This window comes from Leptopilina heterotoma, unplaced genomic scaffold, assembly GCF_015476425.1.
Source record: "Leptopilina heterotoma isolate Lh14 unplaced genomic scaffold, ASM1547642v1 Lhet_46, whole genome shotgun sequence".
Classification (NCBI taxonomy): Eukaryota; Metazoa; Arthropoda; class Insecta; order Hymenoptera; family Figitidae; genus Leptopilina; species Leptopilina heterotoma.
Genome location: NW_025111092.1, coordinates 1,802,786 through 1,821,586, shown reverse-complemented (window position 1 = coordinate 1,821,586; position 18,801 = coordinate 1,802,786). Strand labels below are relative to the sequence as shown.

Below are 18,801 nucleotides of genomic sequence, written 5' to 3'. Positions count from 1 at the left end.
GTCTTACGTGGGAAAGTAATATCCGCGTAATCGTGGATATGGTTACTAGAGTCCTTAATCTTCTTAGGATTATATCCAGAGCAACCTGCGGTACTTCCCTTAACATCGTGCTTCTCGCCTATCGAAACGTAATAGGAGCTATTCTGAATTCGTTCGAAACCTGTCATGAAGGGACAACCCTCAGATTCCCAAAATTCATCTGTTAGACGAGAAGGAGTCACTGGGCTCATTCACTTTCAGGACAGGATAGCACACCTCAGCCGTTAAAGACAGATTTGAACCTGTACAAAGTAAACACTCCGGAGTGATCCTAAATATCTATGAATTTAGTCTGTAATTAGTCCGCAACAATCTGAATTTATGTCAGGTGAAAAATTTTTTTACACTAAGAACAGAAATATTCCTAATCAATATGTAAAGAATACGAAATCAGTCCGACACAATCCGGATTTAATCTAGTTAAAAAACTTGATTCAAAACAAGTTCTAAACAATCCAAAGGCTGTCTGCAACAATCTGGATTTAGTCCAGTTAAAAGACATAATCCTAAACAAGTATAAAACAAACAGAAATCTGTATGCAAAGAATCCGATATTGGTCACCTTCAATTTGGAATTAGTGTGGTAAAATCCTATTTCGAAACAATTACGAAACAATCCGAAATATGTATGCTAAGAATCCGGAAACTGTCCATAAGCAGGTGAGCAACTTATCTTGTAACGGTGTAAAATATTTGAATTCACTTGGAGGATAGCGGGAAGCTCAGTAATCGACAATATTCAAATAATTTTTTGCATTTTTTTACTTTTTATATTTGTTTTATTTAAACCTGCTTGGAGCATTGAATAACGAGAGACCCGACTTTAGAAATCAGTGTTATTTTGCCGTGTGTTACTAAGAGACGTTTCTGACTTCATGTTGCCGACTTCAGGAGTGATGATTCCCGTCTACCATTCAAATTTACCGCCAAGTGTCCCTGGAAATTCCCACTCTGATACTGAGTTTCTTATTGAATTTGATTACAAAAAGGAGCTCTCTCGAGGAATTAAAGGCCACTTTGTTCCAAGGAATTCATCGTTTTTTTATTGGAACCAATTATGGATGTTAAAGTAACTTCTGGCCTCCCGCCCAGGTGCCCTGTTCGCATGTGGCCCTGCTCACCGAGATTCTTGCTTATTTAAAGGTTACCTGGACGCCTGTATGCTAAATGATTTAAACCCCGCAACTCAAAAGAAGCAGGAAGGGAATGATTTTCGAATCTACGTCAGAAATTAACCTCTATTCGATACACAGGATTCTCCTTGCCGATGGCGAGTTGCCTACCACGCTTTGCTCACTCACTCGCAGCGATCCGTATTATTATTAGTTCTTTTTGTATTGAATCTATTTGTGACAAGTGTTGAGTGGACGACGAACTTTCAATCAACGCCAAATGTAGGACACTTATCAATAGCCCTTCTGTCAGTTACTATGTCTGTTTTCCGACGCAATGTTATGGTTAAAAGAATGATTTTTGCAGTTTGCTTTTCTCTCAGGGTTATCTTTTTGTTGAATTTTGGCTGGTGCCGTCTCAGCTTGACAACAAGGAGATTAGTCTGGTGACCTCGTGTCTCTTGTTGTGTGGCTAATTTTATTGTTTGATTAGTTTTTAATTTCATGATTAATTTTGTCTGGTAACTTCGAATGAGACTCGCGCTTCGCGTCGGATCACCTTTGTCTTTCTCGGGTTAAATTTGACTGCTGTATGTTTGAATTTTTAACAATTAATTATATTGGTTATCTTTTTTCATGACTATTTTGTTGAACCACCATATAAAGATAGTTTTTTGATTTATTAAAAGCTATTAAATTAAAAAATGGTTTAATTTTTGAACTCACACCTCTCAGCTTTCTTTTTAATTTCCCGAGCTAGTCGAGTAAGACTATATTTAAATTATTTGATTTTCTTATTTAAATTCATTGAATTGGTCCAAGTAAGACCTGGCGCCTTTCTGGTAAATTTAGTTATTTTTAATTTTTGTAATAGAGAATAAAAGACTTTGGCGAATCAATTTATAATTCGAGGTCCCAAAAATGTTGAAGTCTTGTGACGTTCAAAAGATCGTCAGCCACACGATAAAGGACGGATTAAAAAAACTACAGGCCATTATCGAGAAAGCCAAGCTGAAGCATTAAGAAGAAGATAACGGTGACTAGTTGAAAGACTTAATCCAAAATGTGTATGCTAAGAATCGGATATTAGTCAGCAACAATTTGGAATTAGTGTTTGGATTTATCTGGACTAATTTCGGATGACAAAACCTAACTGTAAATTGGACTTTTTTCTTCTAGATACTAGTTCACTATCCAGTGGGTACACTTGTTCAAAAGACGTACTAAGAATGTCTTTTTGCTGACGTCTTTTGGCAAAGTTTAAAAGACATATTCAAGACAATTTTCATAAATTAAAAAATTATTTTCTTTGTTTAATATTGGCTTACAAAATGCTAAAGATAAAATTTATTGAAATATTTTTAAGTTAAATTCATTTCATTGACAAGTGAGTTCGTAAACTTTGTAGAGGTTCATATCTGTCTTCAACGGCTGAGGTGCTTAAGGCGAAGTACTTTAGGCTCAAGGTATGCGAGTTCAATCCCAGTTTCGTAAGGATTTTATCATTATTCAAAAACTTGACCACAAACCGGACTGATTCAAACTATCTGCGGATTCACTAGTAAAACCTACCGGATTTATCCGGACTAATTACGTATGACAAAAACCTGACCATAAACAGCACCGTTTTTCGGATTAGTCCGAAATCAATCCTAATTTTTAACCAGGGTAGAAAACGCCCTGTGTAATTACACATAGAAATTCCACATGGAATTCTATAAGAAATTCTTATTCTTATTCTTATTCATTTTTATGTGATTTCACATGAGATTACAAACAAGACTTTTTATCAATTTTCATAAAAACAAACGCTTATTTTCTTTCATATCAACATATCAAATTTTAAAAACGAATCATGAATTGGGTCATTTAAAATTTTATTTTAGTGCAATCATTAATAGAATCTAGATTTTATTGTAAATTTTTATAAATTTGAATCAAAATATGCAATATATTCATCAATAACGCTTAAGGCGATGATCGAATTGAAAAATATAGTAGTGATAGTTAATTGAAAATTTAATTGCTTTTAATTAAATAAAGGTATTATAGTCCGTCCACTGGAACTAAGAACATGAACATTTAAGTGAAACAACTTTTTTTATAACAAAAAAAATGAAAAATCAACGATATTTTAAAAACTGTTTCACATTTCTAAATTTTAGACTTCATTTTTGGATTCAGGGAATCATTTTACATGCAAAATTAGAATCAAATGTTATAGACCAAAAAATATTTAAAAATGTATAAACTAGTAAAATTTTATTAATTAAAATTGATAGTGATGACTAATTATCAAACATAATTCAGTAGAAATTTTTTCCGATGAGAAATCTTGTTCATTGTAATAATTATAATCTGTGACCTTCTTTCTATTCTCGTAAAAACTTACTTCTTCATGAAAAGGTAGAAAAAGATTAATCAATACACTGTATTAAATTACTTTTTTTCTTATTTTATCCTTCTGATATATTCTATATAGAAAACCGTGTTCTTTGTAGCATCCTTATCTATTCAATGATCACGTTTACGACCTATTAACTTTTTATTCCGGAAGAAAACTACATACACAAAACTTTAACTAACTACAAATAACACATCCTTAGTTATAATTTAATTTTTGATTTTTTAGTTGAAATATTATACAATTAAAAAAACATAGGTTACGAAATAATAAACGTAGATTCAAATTCAAAATTTCAATTTTCAACAAATTTTTAAACTTCAATATTATAAAAATAGTTTTATTAAAAAAATCCACGTGTAATTACACATGTAATCACAACTTTTAACAAACATGTAAATTTGTAATAGGAATTACACGTATTATTACAAGTGTATTTGTTTAAATTTAGTTACGTATAAAGAGAGACCTAGCTTGCTCCACGGAACTGAAGAATCTTTGAATGTCAAATGACAGGACTTTGGTGCAGAGAGAGGAGAATCACAAAGTGAGAGTGGAACTTGAGGCACCGCTTGTGTGTGACGAAGAAAGTCTCCGACTAAAGTCCTGACCTTAGAGTAGTCTTGAATACACTCCTGAATTTTATTGCGTTGCTTGAAAATTTATTGAAGGAACTCGGAAAATGCGTGGATCTGTGTCTCCGCCCCTGCCATCTAAGAAACACCGTCTAACAAAACGGTGTTTCTTAGGCAAATACCTTGATCTCTCCACTATTCCAAAAAGCAACTTGCTGACATCGACAATGGAGTGCCAGTTCTGTTTGAACCACCTAAGTGTACAAGGATGGTTTGAAAGTTGAATGTGTACAAGTTCCGGTTCTTTGTGGAGGGGAGGTTGACCTTTTGTTTATTAATGATGGCTCAGACTTGGGAATGATTTCCTTCATTCTGCTTTATTATCCACCTAACGTTCACACTGATTACGACGACTGGCTTACCATTTTTGACCTTGTCAATTCACATCCATACCCAATTATCTGTGGTGACTTCAGAGCTCATCACGAGTCTTGGGGTGCAGCGCGTTCGGAAGCTAGAGGCAGATACTTGTCTTCTGTTGCAGCGGACCAGGGTTTTGTTGTACTTAATGCCTACATTCTCTCCATTTGATCATCGCAATCAGTCTAACTTGAATTTAATATTTATCTTATTTGAGATACATCATCTATTCACATGAGAAGTTACTGGTGACCATTTTGGATCGTACCATGTCTTGATTACTTCCTCACTCTCCTGTGAACCCAATTTTTGTAAAGCTTCCTCGATTAGGTATAATGTACAGAGTGTTGATTGGCCCTTATTTCAGGAACGGGTGGACGGATGTATTACCGTCTTAACTGCGGCCCTGGATTCGGGTGAACCTCCGCTTGGGATTTGTGACGCCTTCGTCTCTGGAATGGTAACTTCTGTGGAGGCTTGTGGTGGTTACTTGCCTTCTTTAAATTCACGGAAATGTAAATCTCGTCCATTATGGTGGAGTGCGGAATGTGACGATGCAATTGGGAGAAGAAGAGAATCTAACAGAGCCTATTGGAGAAATCAGACTAGAAAAAATGAGTTGGAAGCTAGGAGGGTGGATTTGGAGGTTAAATGGTTCTTGCGCAATAAGAAGCGTGATTAATTCAAGTCTATGTGCAATGAATTGTCCCCGAATGTTAGTCTCGCTAACACTTGGTCTGTAGTGAGATCTTTGAAGAGTGGTCCTCGAGATCCAAGATTTAATCAGGATTCATCTAGGTCTCCTGAGATAGAAAAACTCCAGAATAAACTTGTTTTTGAGGAGATTCCACCGGTCCCTGTTCTTCGTCATACTTCTATTGATGAGAGCAATATCTTTAATTCCTCCTTCTCTTGGCATGAGTTTTGGTCTGCTCTTATGCGAGGTAACATCAGGTCTGCCCCTGGAACGGATTATGTCACCTGGGAATGGCTGAGGGCTCTTTCGCTGAAGGCTCAGCGTTTCTGCTTAAGGGGATCCCACATACCGACAATGCAGATCAAAAATAGTTAAAAATCTGCAACGACCGTTTCTTGAAAAATATAAGGAATTGTGACCTATAAATTTGTGAAAGTAATTTTTTATTATAAATACATAGGATGAGTATTTTATTTGTTGTAATTATTAAAAAAAATATTGTTAGAAAATTAAATATGGTCAGTTTCCAAGAGCCCAAACTGCAACGACCTTTTCTTAAAAACAACAAAACAAAATAATTTTTCCATTTAGCAAACTTAATTTTAATAAAAAATACACATAATAAGATTCATTACATATGAAAACAACAATAAAAAACTTTAATTTATGTAAACTGTTTTGTATAGCAATTTACAACAAGAAGTACACATGTGACAGCTTTTAGTAGTTCATAGAACCAAGAGATAGCGACAAAGGTTCCAAAACTGACAAATTTTGATTATTTTTAGCTTTAAATTAACAATAATAAAATATAATGTTTTCTTTTTGAGTAGAAATTCATTAGTGATGAAAGACACACAATGTGAGACATTTATTTTGTTCAAATTGTTAAAGAAAAGTTAATGCTAGTAAATTAAATATCAAGTGCCAATTGCTATACAAAACAGTTTACATAAATTAAAGTTTTTTATTGTTGTTTTCATATGTAATGAATCTTATTATGTGTATTTTTTATTAAAATTAAGTTTGCTAAATGGAAAAATTATTTTGTTTTGTTGTTTTTAAGAAAAGGTCGTTGCAGTTTGGGCTCTTGGAAACTGACCATATTTAATTTTCTAACAATATATTTTTTTTAATAATTACAACAAATAAAATACTCATCCTGTGTATTCATGATAAAAAATGAGTTTTCCAAATTTATAGGTAATAATATCTTATATTTTCCAAGAAACGGTCGTTGCACATTTTTAATCATTTTAGATCTGTAATGTCGATAAGTGGGATCCCCTTAAGATTGTTTAATGTTTTTTGTGAATTTATTATTTTCTGAGGCTTGGAGGAATACTAGGGTTATCTTTATTCCAAAACCGGGAGGGAAAGGCTTTCGTCCCATCTCCATTACAGCGGTTCTTTCCAAGCTTATGGAAAGAATAATCCATCGTAGGTTGAAACATTTTGCGGAACAGAGAAACATTATCCCTAGTTTCCAATTTGGATTTCGATAAAAGCGATCATCTATGAATTGTATCTCGGCTGTTGTCACGGATATTCTGCAGGGATTTATTAGGGGTTGTGTCACCCTTGCATTAGCAATCGACATTGAGGGTGCATTTAATAATGTACGCCCCTTAATCCTGAACCAAAATCTGCGTATGCTTAGGTTTCCTGCTCATGTGAGGGCTGCACTGTACGCAGACGATCTCCTTGTGCACTCCAGGGGCGGTGATGTTCTTGAGGCAAAGGCTCACCTTGATGAAGCTGTTGCTCCGCTGTCGGATTGGCTATTGCGGATGGGTCTGGGGATTCCATCCACAAAGTGCGTGCTTTGTCCATTTTCGTCCAAGAGGATTGAACATAGGAATATTTCTATTGAAGTTGATGGCTCTCGTACATTGGGTTCACCTGAACTAAAATATCTGGGAATTCTCTTGGATTCCAGACTTACTTGGATTCCACATATAAGGAAAAATGTTTCTCCGGCTAGCAAGGCTATCAATGTTCTCAAGGTTATTTCAAAGGTCAGTTGGGGTGCTGCTCCAGCCCTGGCTCTTACAGTTATATGGATATTATATGGATCTGCTAATTCGGTAGCTCTTTGTATGCTGGATAGGGTCCAGAATACTGCTCTGAGGGTGGCTCTGGGGGTTATGAGTACTACGCCGGTTGCAGTTCTCTTATCTCAGTCCAATGAGTTTCCCCTCATTTATAGACGGCGATTGCTCACTAGGCGTTTCATTATTCGAAATTTTTCCTGGCGTTTTAATCCTTTGATTCCAAAGCTACAATTGCTCTCCGAAAGACTTGGATCTTCCAGGTGTCGCATGCCGGTAACTATCGCCAGGGCTCCATTGTGTAAAACTGACAGACCCGCTGATTTTGATTTGGGAAATGATCACCATGTTAACGGATGTTCAACTAGATCTGTTACAAGTAAAGTGTGAAGAAGGTGATCGTCCTTCTGAGGTTCTTGATTCAATTTTGCGAGATAACTATATGGATTTCGGTTCTGTTTATACTGATGGCTCAGATTCAGGATTGGATTCATCGTTTGTTGGTAGCTCATTTTACATTCCTAAGTCAAATTTTCGATTTGGTGTGGCTCTGCAGGACTTTTCCTCGGCTTATTTAGCGGAAGCGTATGCTATACTGGTTGCCATTCTTCACACCAAGAGAATGAATATTTCAAACGTTCTCATCCTTTCGGATGCTAAACAGGTTCTTTACGATGTAAAAAATGTTTTTAGAAGTGAGCCGTCTCCCCAGCTTGTTTAAAGAATTCTCACTACTATTTACACTGCCAGTTTAAGAGGCCAAAAAATTTCCTTGATGTGAATTCCATCCCATAAAGGGATAATTGGTAACGACATTGCAGACCATATAGCTAAAATGTCTGCTAGAACTGCTCTTAAGAAGAAGATTGGTCTTCCTCGCCCGGATCTTTTGAGGCATTTTGATTTTCTCAGTCGTGTTGAGGCTAAGGCCTTATGGCCTTTTTGGAAAACATCCGAGGGGAGTGAGATATTTTTCTAGAATTGACCTCGAGACGAGGAGACCTTGGTTCGATGGTTCGAGAGCTTCTCGCACAGCTATAAATTTCATTACCCGTCGTAGGACGGGTCATGTCATTTGCCTCGATCACTTCAACCGTTTGGGATGGAGAGTTGATCTCACTTGCCCCTGTGGAGTAGAAGATAGAACTTTGAAACATCTTTTTAATGAATGTCCTATTCTGTCTCCAAACAGACCGGAGTTTTTTGGTTTCTTGGTCCACAGGTTGAGGATTGAGGATCCGGAGAGTTTTGACCCTTTCGAGGTTGTGTTGAGCCCTACAGATGAGATTGTTGAGGCCTTTGGCCGATTTATTGGCAGGAGTACATCCCGTATTATAATTTGATATGTTGTTGTTCAATTGATTTGAAATTTTAATTTTTTCATATACTTTGGGTTCTAGTTAATAATAATTATTATTATTTTGTTTCGATTTGCTTTTTGAGTTTTCTTTGATTTTTCTTGTTTTTGGATTTTTTGTGTTTCTTTTTCACTATTTTGGTTTAAAATTGTATTTACCCTATTTCGCAACTACATATCCTATGAGTTATTATTAATGCTCTGGTTTATTACATATGAACGCTGTTTAATGTTTAACGCTATAATTATATGTGATCACACACAGATATGGCTGTATGCTCTGCAATAGACCACTAACAAGGAAAGAAGAAGAAAAAGACAATGGAGTGCTACATCTTGATAGCAAACCATGACGGGAAATAAACTTTCAAGACAAAACTAACTAAAACTTTTAGATTAGCGGATGGCCTAGTTGTTTCTACGTAAAGACGAAGTATCCTGTTGGCTAATCTGAAAGCTTTAGATAGTTTTGTTTTGAAAGTTTATGTCGCGTCATGGTTTGCTATCAAGATCAAGCACGCCGCTGTCGATGGCAGAAAGTTGCTTTTTAAAATAGTGGAGAGATCGAAGTATTTGCGTAAGAAATACCCACGCATTTTCGGTGTTCCTGCACTAAATGATGAACTATTCGAACCTCCAATTTTAAGTTGAACATTAATGAAGCAATTGAGTTGTGTGTTGGAGACTGTTATAAGATCAAGACTTTGGTCAGAGACTTTCCTTGTTACACACAAACAGTGTCAAGAAAGGTAAAACTAATCACCAAAGCCAAGTTCATTAAAAAGAGAGATTTTGTCTCTGACTTTCAGACACCATCTGGTGGTGAGTTCAGGGCCGGTTTTACACTCTGGAAAACGGACGAAAAAATTTAAACATACTTAACGTCCAAATTTTTTGTTGTATTTAAAATTAATGAAACTCAATATCTGTGGGTTTTCGCGGTCGCTGATTGCGAATCTGATGCCAGATTTTGATAATTCAACATGGCGGATCCAGTATAGCTGACTAAAATTTAAAAATTTGATGAATTTTTATGAAACTTGGTACCTAGAGATTTTTGGGATCGCTGATTAGAATATGATGTCAGATTTTTAAAATTTAATACGGCGAATCCAATTATGGCGACCACAAATTTTAAAGGTTGATTTTTATGAAACTTAGTATAAAGGGGATTCCTGGGTCGCTGATTACAAACTGGGGGTAATCATATTTTATTCGATCTTATATTGCCGATGGCGAAAATATTCTTTGCTCTTTGCTGATTTACGAGTTTAAAAGAGGTAAGATATTACGGCCTTACCACGTCCACGTCGTTAGTTCTGAATCATGCAAAGAGTAAGCTGGTTCCGTATTTAAAAATCATGAAACACCTAACACAGTTTCTAAAATTTAGCCAAAATCTTTAAATGTTACATTTTGAATATTGAAAATCAGACATCAAATTCGTAATCGGCGATACCGAAAACTCCTTAATACCAAATTTCATAAAAATACGTTAAATTTTACAATTTCGGTTCGCCATTTTGAATTTAGAAAATCTGACATCATATTTGTAATCAGCGTAATCGGCGGTTTTCCGGTAGCTGATTACGAATAAGACATCAGACTTTAAAAAGTAAAAACAGCGGACCTGATATGGTGATTAAGAAAATTGAAAATTAATCGAATTCGCTGTTTGGGGTTTTCAAGGTCGCTGGAATGCATCTGATTTGAAACATTAAAAATTAAGAATGACGTATTCAGTATGGTGTTTGATTTTTATAAGTCAGTAAGTTTAATATGAATCCTATTTTTTAGAGTTCTGGTTGCACTCAATAGGCAAGTATATTTCCGCTAAGCAAATTAAAATACTTCTTAATTAATAATTTTATTTTGTTTTGTACAATAAAGCAATGACTTTTTGATATTTGTGAAACAGATGGGGCCTTATCAAATCGTCTTTTAAGGAATCGTTCTTAATTTTTAATGTTTCAAATCAGATGCATTGCATCGAAAAACTGAATATTAAAACAATAGGGTTAGAATTTCCCAAACGGATCTTCTAAAACTAAAAATTTTTATTTTTATACAAAACTATTTTTTTGACTCTTATTATGGTTCAAAAGAATCTCTGAAAATAATATGCCACACAATTTTTTTTTATATATAAGTTATTAACAATTGAATTTTTTAGTAATGAAAATTGAAAACAAATTTTCTCCAGTTACAGTTAACGGATTTAAAAATCAAAAAAGGGTTTTTTTCGTCTTGAATTGTTATGAACAAATTTCTGCATACAGACAGACAGACACATTTTTTGAACATATTTCGAATTCTAATATATCTTAAAACCAAAAAATATATAAATTCACAAGTTTAAAATAATGTATAGACAGAAGTCTCATTTTATTAACCCTTTAACGCCCAAATATACAAAATTTTGGCAAGAAGTTTGAGAACATATTTCGGTACTTAAAAATTCCACCCGAAAGTACGAAATTGTTAAAAGTGTTTAGATTCGCTTGAAATTTATTACTCAGGGTTTTTTTTGGGTCGATGATTATGAATCTGAAATATAATTTTCATAATTCAAAACGGCGGATCCAATATGGCTGACAAATTTTCAAAAACTCATTGGATTTGCTTTGAAACTTAGTACTCGGGTGTTTTTGACATCGCTGATTACGAATCTAAACACTTTTAACAACTTCGTACTTTCGGGTGAAATTTTGCAAATAAATTTGAATTTCAGACTCCATTTTTTATCCGCCATTTTAATTTTCTCTATAGTCCTATTTTGTAGCTTATATATTTTTTTCACGATATTCGTAACAATTGGAATTATTTTTCTGCTATTTCGTAGTAGGAAAAATTGAAAACTAAACAAAAATTTGAAAAAATCGTATTTTTTTATTAAAAAAAACATTAATAACTTTTTTGTTTATAAATTTTTCATTTTTTTATAACGCCATTCGATAGAAGGCATATGAGAAAACATTAGAAATGATGATTGATGAACTTTTCTATTGATTTTTAAGGGGGAAGTCTGGTCAAACAGGGTTTTTTTCAAAGTGTTTTTTCTAAAGATATAATATATTTTTGTTAACTAAAATTTTTTTACATATAAGGGAATATATTCAGAAGAATATTTAAACAAAAAAGAATTAATTTTTTAAATATATATAGATAGATATAGTAGTGACAAGCCAAAAGGTCGTTGAAATCGGCGGGTACTCTGAAGTCCACAAAAATGGTCTAAAACATAAATCCAAGAAGTTTTGGTTAATATATGAAAGTAAAATGAGGATGAACCTCAATTTGCAAAAAAAAAATGATAAGATGTTACTTATGTTTTTCTTTATCTTTGATCATTTATTGCACATTTAATTGCATGTCATAACGTTTCATGTGATTTTCAGCCCTTTTCAGATAATCTTATCACAGTCAGATAAGATAAGATTATCTAATAAATAAAAAAAGTAAAATTTGTTTTTCATTTATTGTGCTCTTAATTTTTTTATAATGAAAATTCATAAATGTTAAAGGTTCATCCTCATTTTTTTTATTTTTCATATATTAACCAAAACTTCTTGCATTTTATGTTTTAGACCATTTTTGTAGACTCCAGAGCTCCCGCTAATTTTGAAGTTTCTTTGACTTGTCACTACTATATCTATATATACATATATTTAAATTTAAATTAATCTTTTTTGTTTAAATTTTTTTCTGAATATGTTCCCTTATATGTAAAAAAAATGTTAGTTAACAAAAATATATTATATCTTTAGAAAAAACACTTTGAAAAAAAACCTCGGTTTGACCAGATTTCCCACCTTAAGTACCGAAATATGTCCTCCATTATATTCTGGTATATATGTAGTGCTGTGTGGGTAGAAATTAAAATATTATTATAAATTGAATAAGTTATATTTTTCACATTATTGTCTCTGAACGTTCTAGAAATATTCCATAGATAACTTCCGGATATCCTGTGGACTTTATTGGCATATCTTACATTTAATTAGGATATCCTTTTGTTATGAGGAATTTTGATTCAAAAATTAAATTGAATTAAATAAAAAGAAAATAAAGACAAAAGTTACAAATATACACTACCGTCGGAAATTATTGTTACGGCTCCACGAACATGGCCCAAAAACATATTAATCTTTAATGATAGAACGTCTAAGCGTCCGTCCTGCCGGAAGAACGTTCCAGAAGGCCTTTTCGATAAGGTTTTTATAAAAAGGGAATTCAATTTTTCTTTTCCGGCACTCCTTGGGGTTAAAGTAGTCAAAAAGACGAAAAAATTCATATATTTGACTTTGTAAAATAATAATATTAAACCATTTTTCAAAGCCCTCAAACTTCAAGTCTCATCTTTAATTCAAGACCAAAAATGTTAAAATATCTTAATCGGTTCGCGAGATACCATTATAAACGTACAAGCATTTTCAGTCAAAAACTAAAAATTTACTAATTCAATGTATTTGTTCAAAAATATGTTCTGACATTTATAATGATATCTCGCGAACCGAATATGATTTTTTAACTTTTTTGGTCTTAAATTAAAGATGAGACTTGAAGGATGACAGCTATATAAGTTTTAAGCTTTGTCTGGAGTTTTTAAAAAATATGCTAGAGTTTTAAAAATTGTCAAAAAATTTTAATTAAAATTTTTTTTTCAAATTTATTGGTTGCTTAAATCTTTCTGTAATTTATTCAAATTTTTAATTGCATATCATTTAACGTAGAATATTATAAGCTTTCGAATGGTATAATTGTTTATTTTTTGAAATTTGTTTTTACAGAAAAAACGTGATTTAAATATTAGTACGTTTTTAGGCCTTGCACATCTAGCAGTACCAATAATTTCCGGCGGTAGTGTAAAAAATCAAAAATGTTGGTCAGTGTTAAAAGCAAAAAATAAATCTTTAAAGACTTACGCTTTCAAATTTGTCCTTATTTTTGGCGTGTTGAGCAATGAACCTGGCATCGTCGACAGTTTTTTCCACCTCCCTGAGCAATGGCTTTTCAAATGTTGGACTAACGTCCTCGTGTACGTAACCAGGACTTGATGGTCCAAACAAATCTTCTTCAGCACCAGGCAATGGTAAAGCTGGCAGGGGATCATCGTAACATGGTCCAACAGTACCAATTGCAACTGATGGTGGTAAACCCGGCACTTCTTCAATGAACCTCTTTCTACAGTACGTATCGTATTCGTCAGTCTCTTCTACATGAAAAACATCGGTGAGCATAACCTCCGGTGGTTTACCGTCATCAACATCATCATCGCTATCATTATTGCCATTATCCCTTTTTGGCCTCTCCATCATCAAAAACTTAGGTATAATCTGTATGAAAACAATACGCACCCACTTTGACATTCTGTGTGTCACTGGCGAGCGAAAATTAACATTGAGCACTGCTATGGTCACTACCACTGATAACGTCACCAAGACCATTGTAAAAAGAAGATATTTACCTAATAATGGAACAGTAAGGGATGTGGATGGTATAATTTCCACGAGTAGAAGAAAGAACACGGTTAATGATAGAAGAATTGAAATAGAAAGAGAAACTTTTTCACCACTGTCACTTGGCAAATAAAACACCAACACTGAGAGAAACGATATGCCCACACATGGTATTATTAGATTCACCGTATAAAAGAGGGTTTTACGGCGTAGTGTGATGTAAAAAATGACATCTGGGTATGGTTCTTCGCAGCATACGTAAAATTTCTCGTTGCGTACAGCAGGTACACGTAAGATGTCCCATTCGACAGAAATGTAATAATCCGTTAGATCAATTCCAACGTCGATGTTATTCGTGTCTTCAGCTTGCAGAAGATGCCTTAAATCGACCTATTGACAAACAAATACTGTGTTATTATATTACAAAAAATTCATAATGATACACTCAATTAGTCACTTTTAAAAAATGAATGATTCGTTTAAAAAATAAATTATTAACCGTTTTGACTAATTCTTAGTAAAAAAATTGTTATTTTTTTGTTAGTATTACTAAATCATTTAGTAATCGTTAATATTTCATTTAGTAAACAAATTCTATTTTTAAAATATATTTTCTCATCGTTTACTTTGTTCAATATTATATATAGAATATAAGGATGAAAATCATTAAAATCCTGTCCTGAATAATTAATACTTTTTGTGTTGAAAATTGATAGCTTTAATTAAACTCATGACTATACAAACGTTAGAGAAACCTTTCGAATCCCTCCATTTTCATCAAGACAAATATATATTGATTCTTCTTTTTCTATTTAAAGTTATAAATGGATTTGTTGATTGTCCAGAAATATTATCGCATATTGGGTTTATTGTACCATCGAAAAATTTGAGATATCAGAAACTATATAAAATTGACAATTCTAAAACGAATTATGAACGCAAGTTTGTTTTAAATAGAATTTGTTCAAAAGGTAATGAGTTTTGTCACAAGCTTGAATTTTTTGGTATCTCATTGAACTCATTTATTACTGAATTGCGTGATATGATACTAAAATTTTAGCACTATACCGCGTTTTATGACATTTGTTCCTATACATTTATATATACTGTAGTGCTTGTGCACAAAAATACAATTTTATATTTGTACGACCGTCCAGCGTTTAAATGAATAAAAAAATTAGAGAGTAGTTTTATTGTTAAGGGGTTGGGTATAGAATCATTTAATGGTAAATTTTATAATCTTTCCAAAACTGCGCCTTAAAAAAAGTCTGTACATTAATAATTAACGAAGTTATCAACATTTAAAGAATAGCATGTTCTTATTGACACGTTTGCATGGGGTCTCTTAATCTTGACCGGTATTTTATGGTGGCCATGTTTTCTATTGATATATTTTGCTTATAAATGATGTTTAGACATTATTTAGGTCATTTCTCTCGATGACTCGATCTGGAATTTAAGGTTTGTAAGGTAATGATGATTTAAGAATATTCGCCAATTAACATAATAATACAAGCAAATCCGTCCGGATGGTTTAGGACTCGTCCTTACGATTCCATTATATTCTGAGCCCCCTCAAATGTATTAAAATTAATGATCTTGTTGGTTGAAAAAGAAGAAGGAATTGCTCTTTCAACATCTATAAATATATATAAATATTTGTATACTAAACTAGTTCGTGTTGTACGTGTGTGTCAGGAACTAGTTTATTGATTTTTTGGACGTAGCAGAAACCATAAATTTTCTGCTCTTCAGTAGTGTGAAGTAACCTACAGTCTCCAGTATTAAGTAATGAACAAGTTTTTGCAGACCTTATGAGGCTGTAAGGAATTATTTGACACTGTGGAATTTTTATTTCCTTTCTTGAAAAGGAGGATAAATCCATAATAGAGATATTATAAGTAGGGTGGGGAAGGTGTAGGATAGACCATAAGTGACGATGAGACGCCGCAAGAGAGAGAAAGCAAACCGAAACCGTTGCTCTGTCCTTTAGTGAAATGTGTAAGTGCACAAGCGCAAGCAACTGATATGCGCTAGGAGAAGAGGTCACCAAGAAGGACTCAGTTGTTTTTTTTTCTTTGAAGCGAATTCTTAGACATAGGTCCTTTCCATTCTATTTATAATAGGTATCTATGGATAAATTACCATAATTTTCTTCACTTTAACATATATATAAAATTTTTACAATTAGGAAAAGCGAAAAACTAACCAAAATATCTATATCCAGGAGTAATCAGTCATTCTTGTCACAAAATATTTAGGGGAATTCCTGTCCTTTTTACTTTTTTTAAATATTACTTACAAGAAGAAAATATTCCTACTAAAAATGATACAAAAACAGGATTCTTTTTCTGTATAGGCTATTATTGAAGTCTATATATATAGGATTATTGAAGTTTTTTTGAGATCACTTTTATTTTCACCAAACGAACCGAAAAAAGAATTGTAAAAACCCGAGTTGAGACTTTCCGTTTCTCGGAAGGGGAGTTAATGTCAAACGTACAAGTCATGGCTGATATAATTCAGGCGATCTTGATCGGAGAAGACGTTTATTGGTTCCCGAGACCGTGAGGATTCTTTGTCCATTCCCGTAGAAAAAGTTGAAAGCAAGCTTTTCTCAGTATGTATCTGGGAATTTTATCTTCGATCCCAATTTTCGATAAGAAACTCAGCCCACAGTAAGGGTATTCAATACCTATGAGAAAAAACAATCTCTGTCAAATCGATATTTAAGAAAAAAATTTGTTTTAAGCTGATTACAATTTTTAAGAGAAAGAGAGAGAGAATCTCTCCTCCAATAATATTTAAGAAAAAAATTTGTTTTAAGCTGATTACAATTTTTAAGAGAAAGAGAGAGAGAATCTCTCCTCCAATAATGTAGACATATATATTCATTACTCCAGGACAGTAATAACGAATCGCTAAAATCTTCTGTTTCTTTCAAGCGGTCGCGATTATCTCTTAAGCTGAAAATACTTGAATGTTTCGTTGGATGAGAAAAAAGAGACGCTTTGGGGACTTTGCGTAGTGAGGGTTGGAATTTTGCTGGAGAATTATTTAAAAAATGAATATATATATAGAAAGCGAACCACGTAAAGTTGTATTCGAGTGGGAGAGAAATACAAAGGTGGAGAAGAGTGAGACACTTTTAAACTAACCACCTCACGAGAATACCAAACTATGTGGAAGATTATCTCTAACTGTTTTACGGAAATATTCTGTAAAATGCAGCTTTTCAAATGCATACTTCTAGATATTGCTTCGAACGAGCTACAATTGTTTTTAAAATGGCCAAGCTGTTATTGAAGAATGAGTTATGAAGCAATATAACCGGCTGTTCTATGTTGAGTCTTTAAATAAAACTATTCTCTTGACCAAGCCTTAAAAAAGTTAAAATAACGATTTTCTTGAGTTTACTTTTCCAGAACAAAAAATTGAAAAAAATGATAATCTGGAAAAAGTTATTAAAAACATAACAATATGTTTCTAAAAAATGAATGCTCTCAAGCAAAAATGTACAACCGGCATGGCACAATAAATGATGTTTTATGGTGGAAAGGCGATGAATTTAATTTTGAACATTTAAAACGATTGAAAGTTCCATTTTAATATAAATTACAATTTTATGTTAATAAGAAGCATTTGTTAAATTTTAAGTTATGTTACTTAAATCATTTATTATTGACAAAAAATTATAATTTGTATTTAAATATAACTTTAAATGGTTAAATATGTAAAAAAAATTAATGTCCTTACGCTTCTACTGAAAGGAATTTAAAATTTAATGTGACCTTCTCTTTTAAAATACAAAATTATGACATTGGACTAACTTTTGATCCGATTATTGGTCAGATTCTTCTTTAAAAGTTCGGTCTACTCTGAGTTCACTAGATGAAAACTCTTTTCATTTATTAACAGATAATTAAATTTTCAATTTATAATTCAACAAATAGTGTGATAATATAATATCATATAAATATATTTTATCACTTTGCATATAAAATTGAAAAATTTAAACAATATTTCTCTAAATTTCCATTCAAAAATATTGATGTTTTCTTAAGGTAAACACTTGGAGGATTTTTCGTAGCATTTGAAAGCCAAAAAGTCGATTTTCGCTATAAAAAATCGATTAATTTGTAATTGTAAAATTTGTATTTTTTAAAAAAGTTCCCAGGGATAGCTAAGGAATAATTTGAAGAAGCACTGTACAAAATTTCAGAACGATTGATCAAGTAGATTTGTCAATGGACATTTCTTATAAAAACAAACAAATTGCAAATGATTATTTAATAAAAAACATGAATTCTGAAGTCTGTACCAACGGAACTAAAATACTCATAACTCCGTCAATTTTGCTCCGATTGACTTGATATTTTAATATAATATATATTCTGAAGATATTATACATTCATTTTAAAATATTTTGTAAAATGCAATAAAAAAATGTTTAGACCTTACCCCCTTAAAATGAAATTTTGCTTTGAGTTTTGTGTGATTCCGCGAAACATAGCACTCGTAAAAAGAATGTAACACTGAGTGTCTATGTTTATGAGGTCGCTGTATACGAATCGGAAGTCAGATTTTAAAATTTCGGATCAAATATGGTGGTCGAATTTGGAAGAATTCATTCTATTTACCTGAAACTTGTTACTCGGGAGTTTTCAGGGTCTTTGATTATGAATCT

The 18,801-nt window shown here is 32.8% G+C and overlaps 1 protein-coding gene across 1 annotated transcript in view; it reads right to left on the bottom strand.

Annotated features, from left to right (window-relative positions):
- The window catches only part of LOC122507329 (acetylcholine receptor subunit alpha-like 1), a 169,738-nt gene that overhangs the window by 14,367 nt on the left and 136,570 nt on the right, over window positions 1–18,801 (bottom strand). The window contains exon 6 of the mRNA XM_043619991.1: window positions 13,581–14,504. Within this exon, the coding sequence (XP_043475926.1) occupies window positions 13,581–14,504 (924 nt within the window). The remainder of the gene's footprint in view (window positions 1–13,580; window positions 14,505–18,801) is intronic.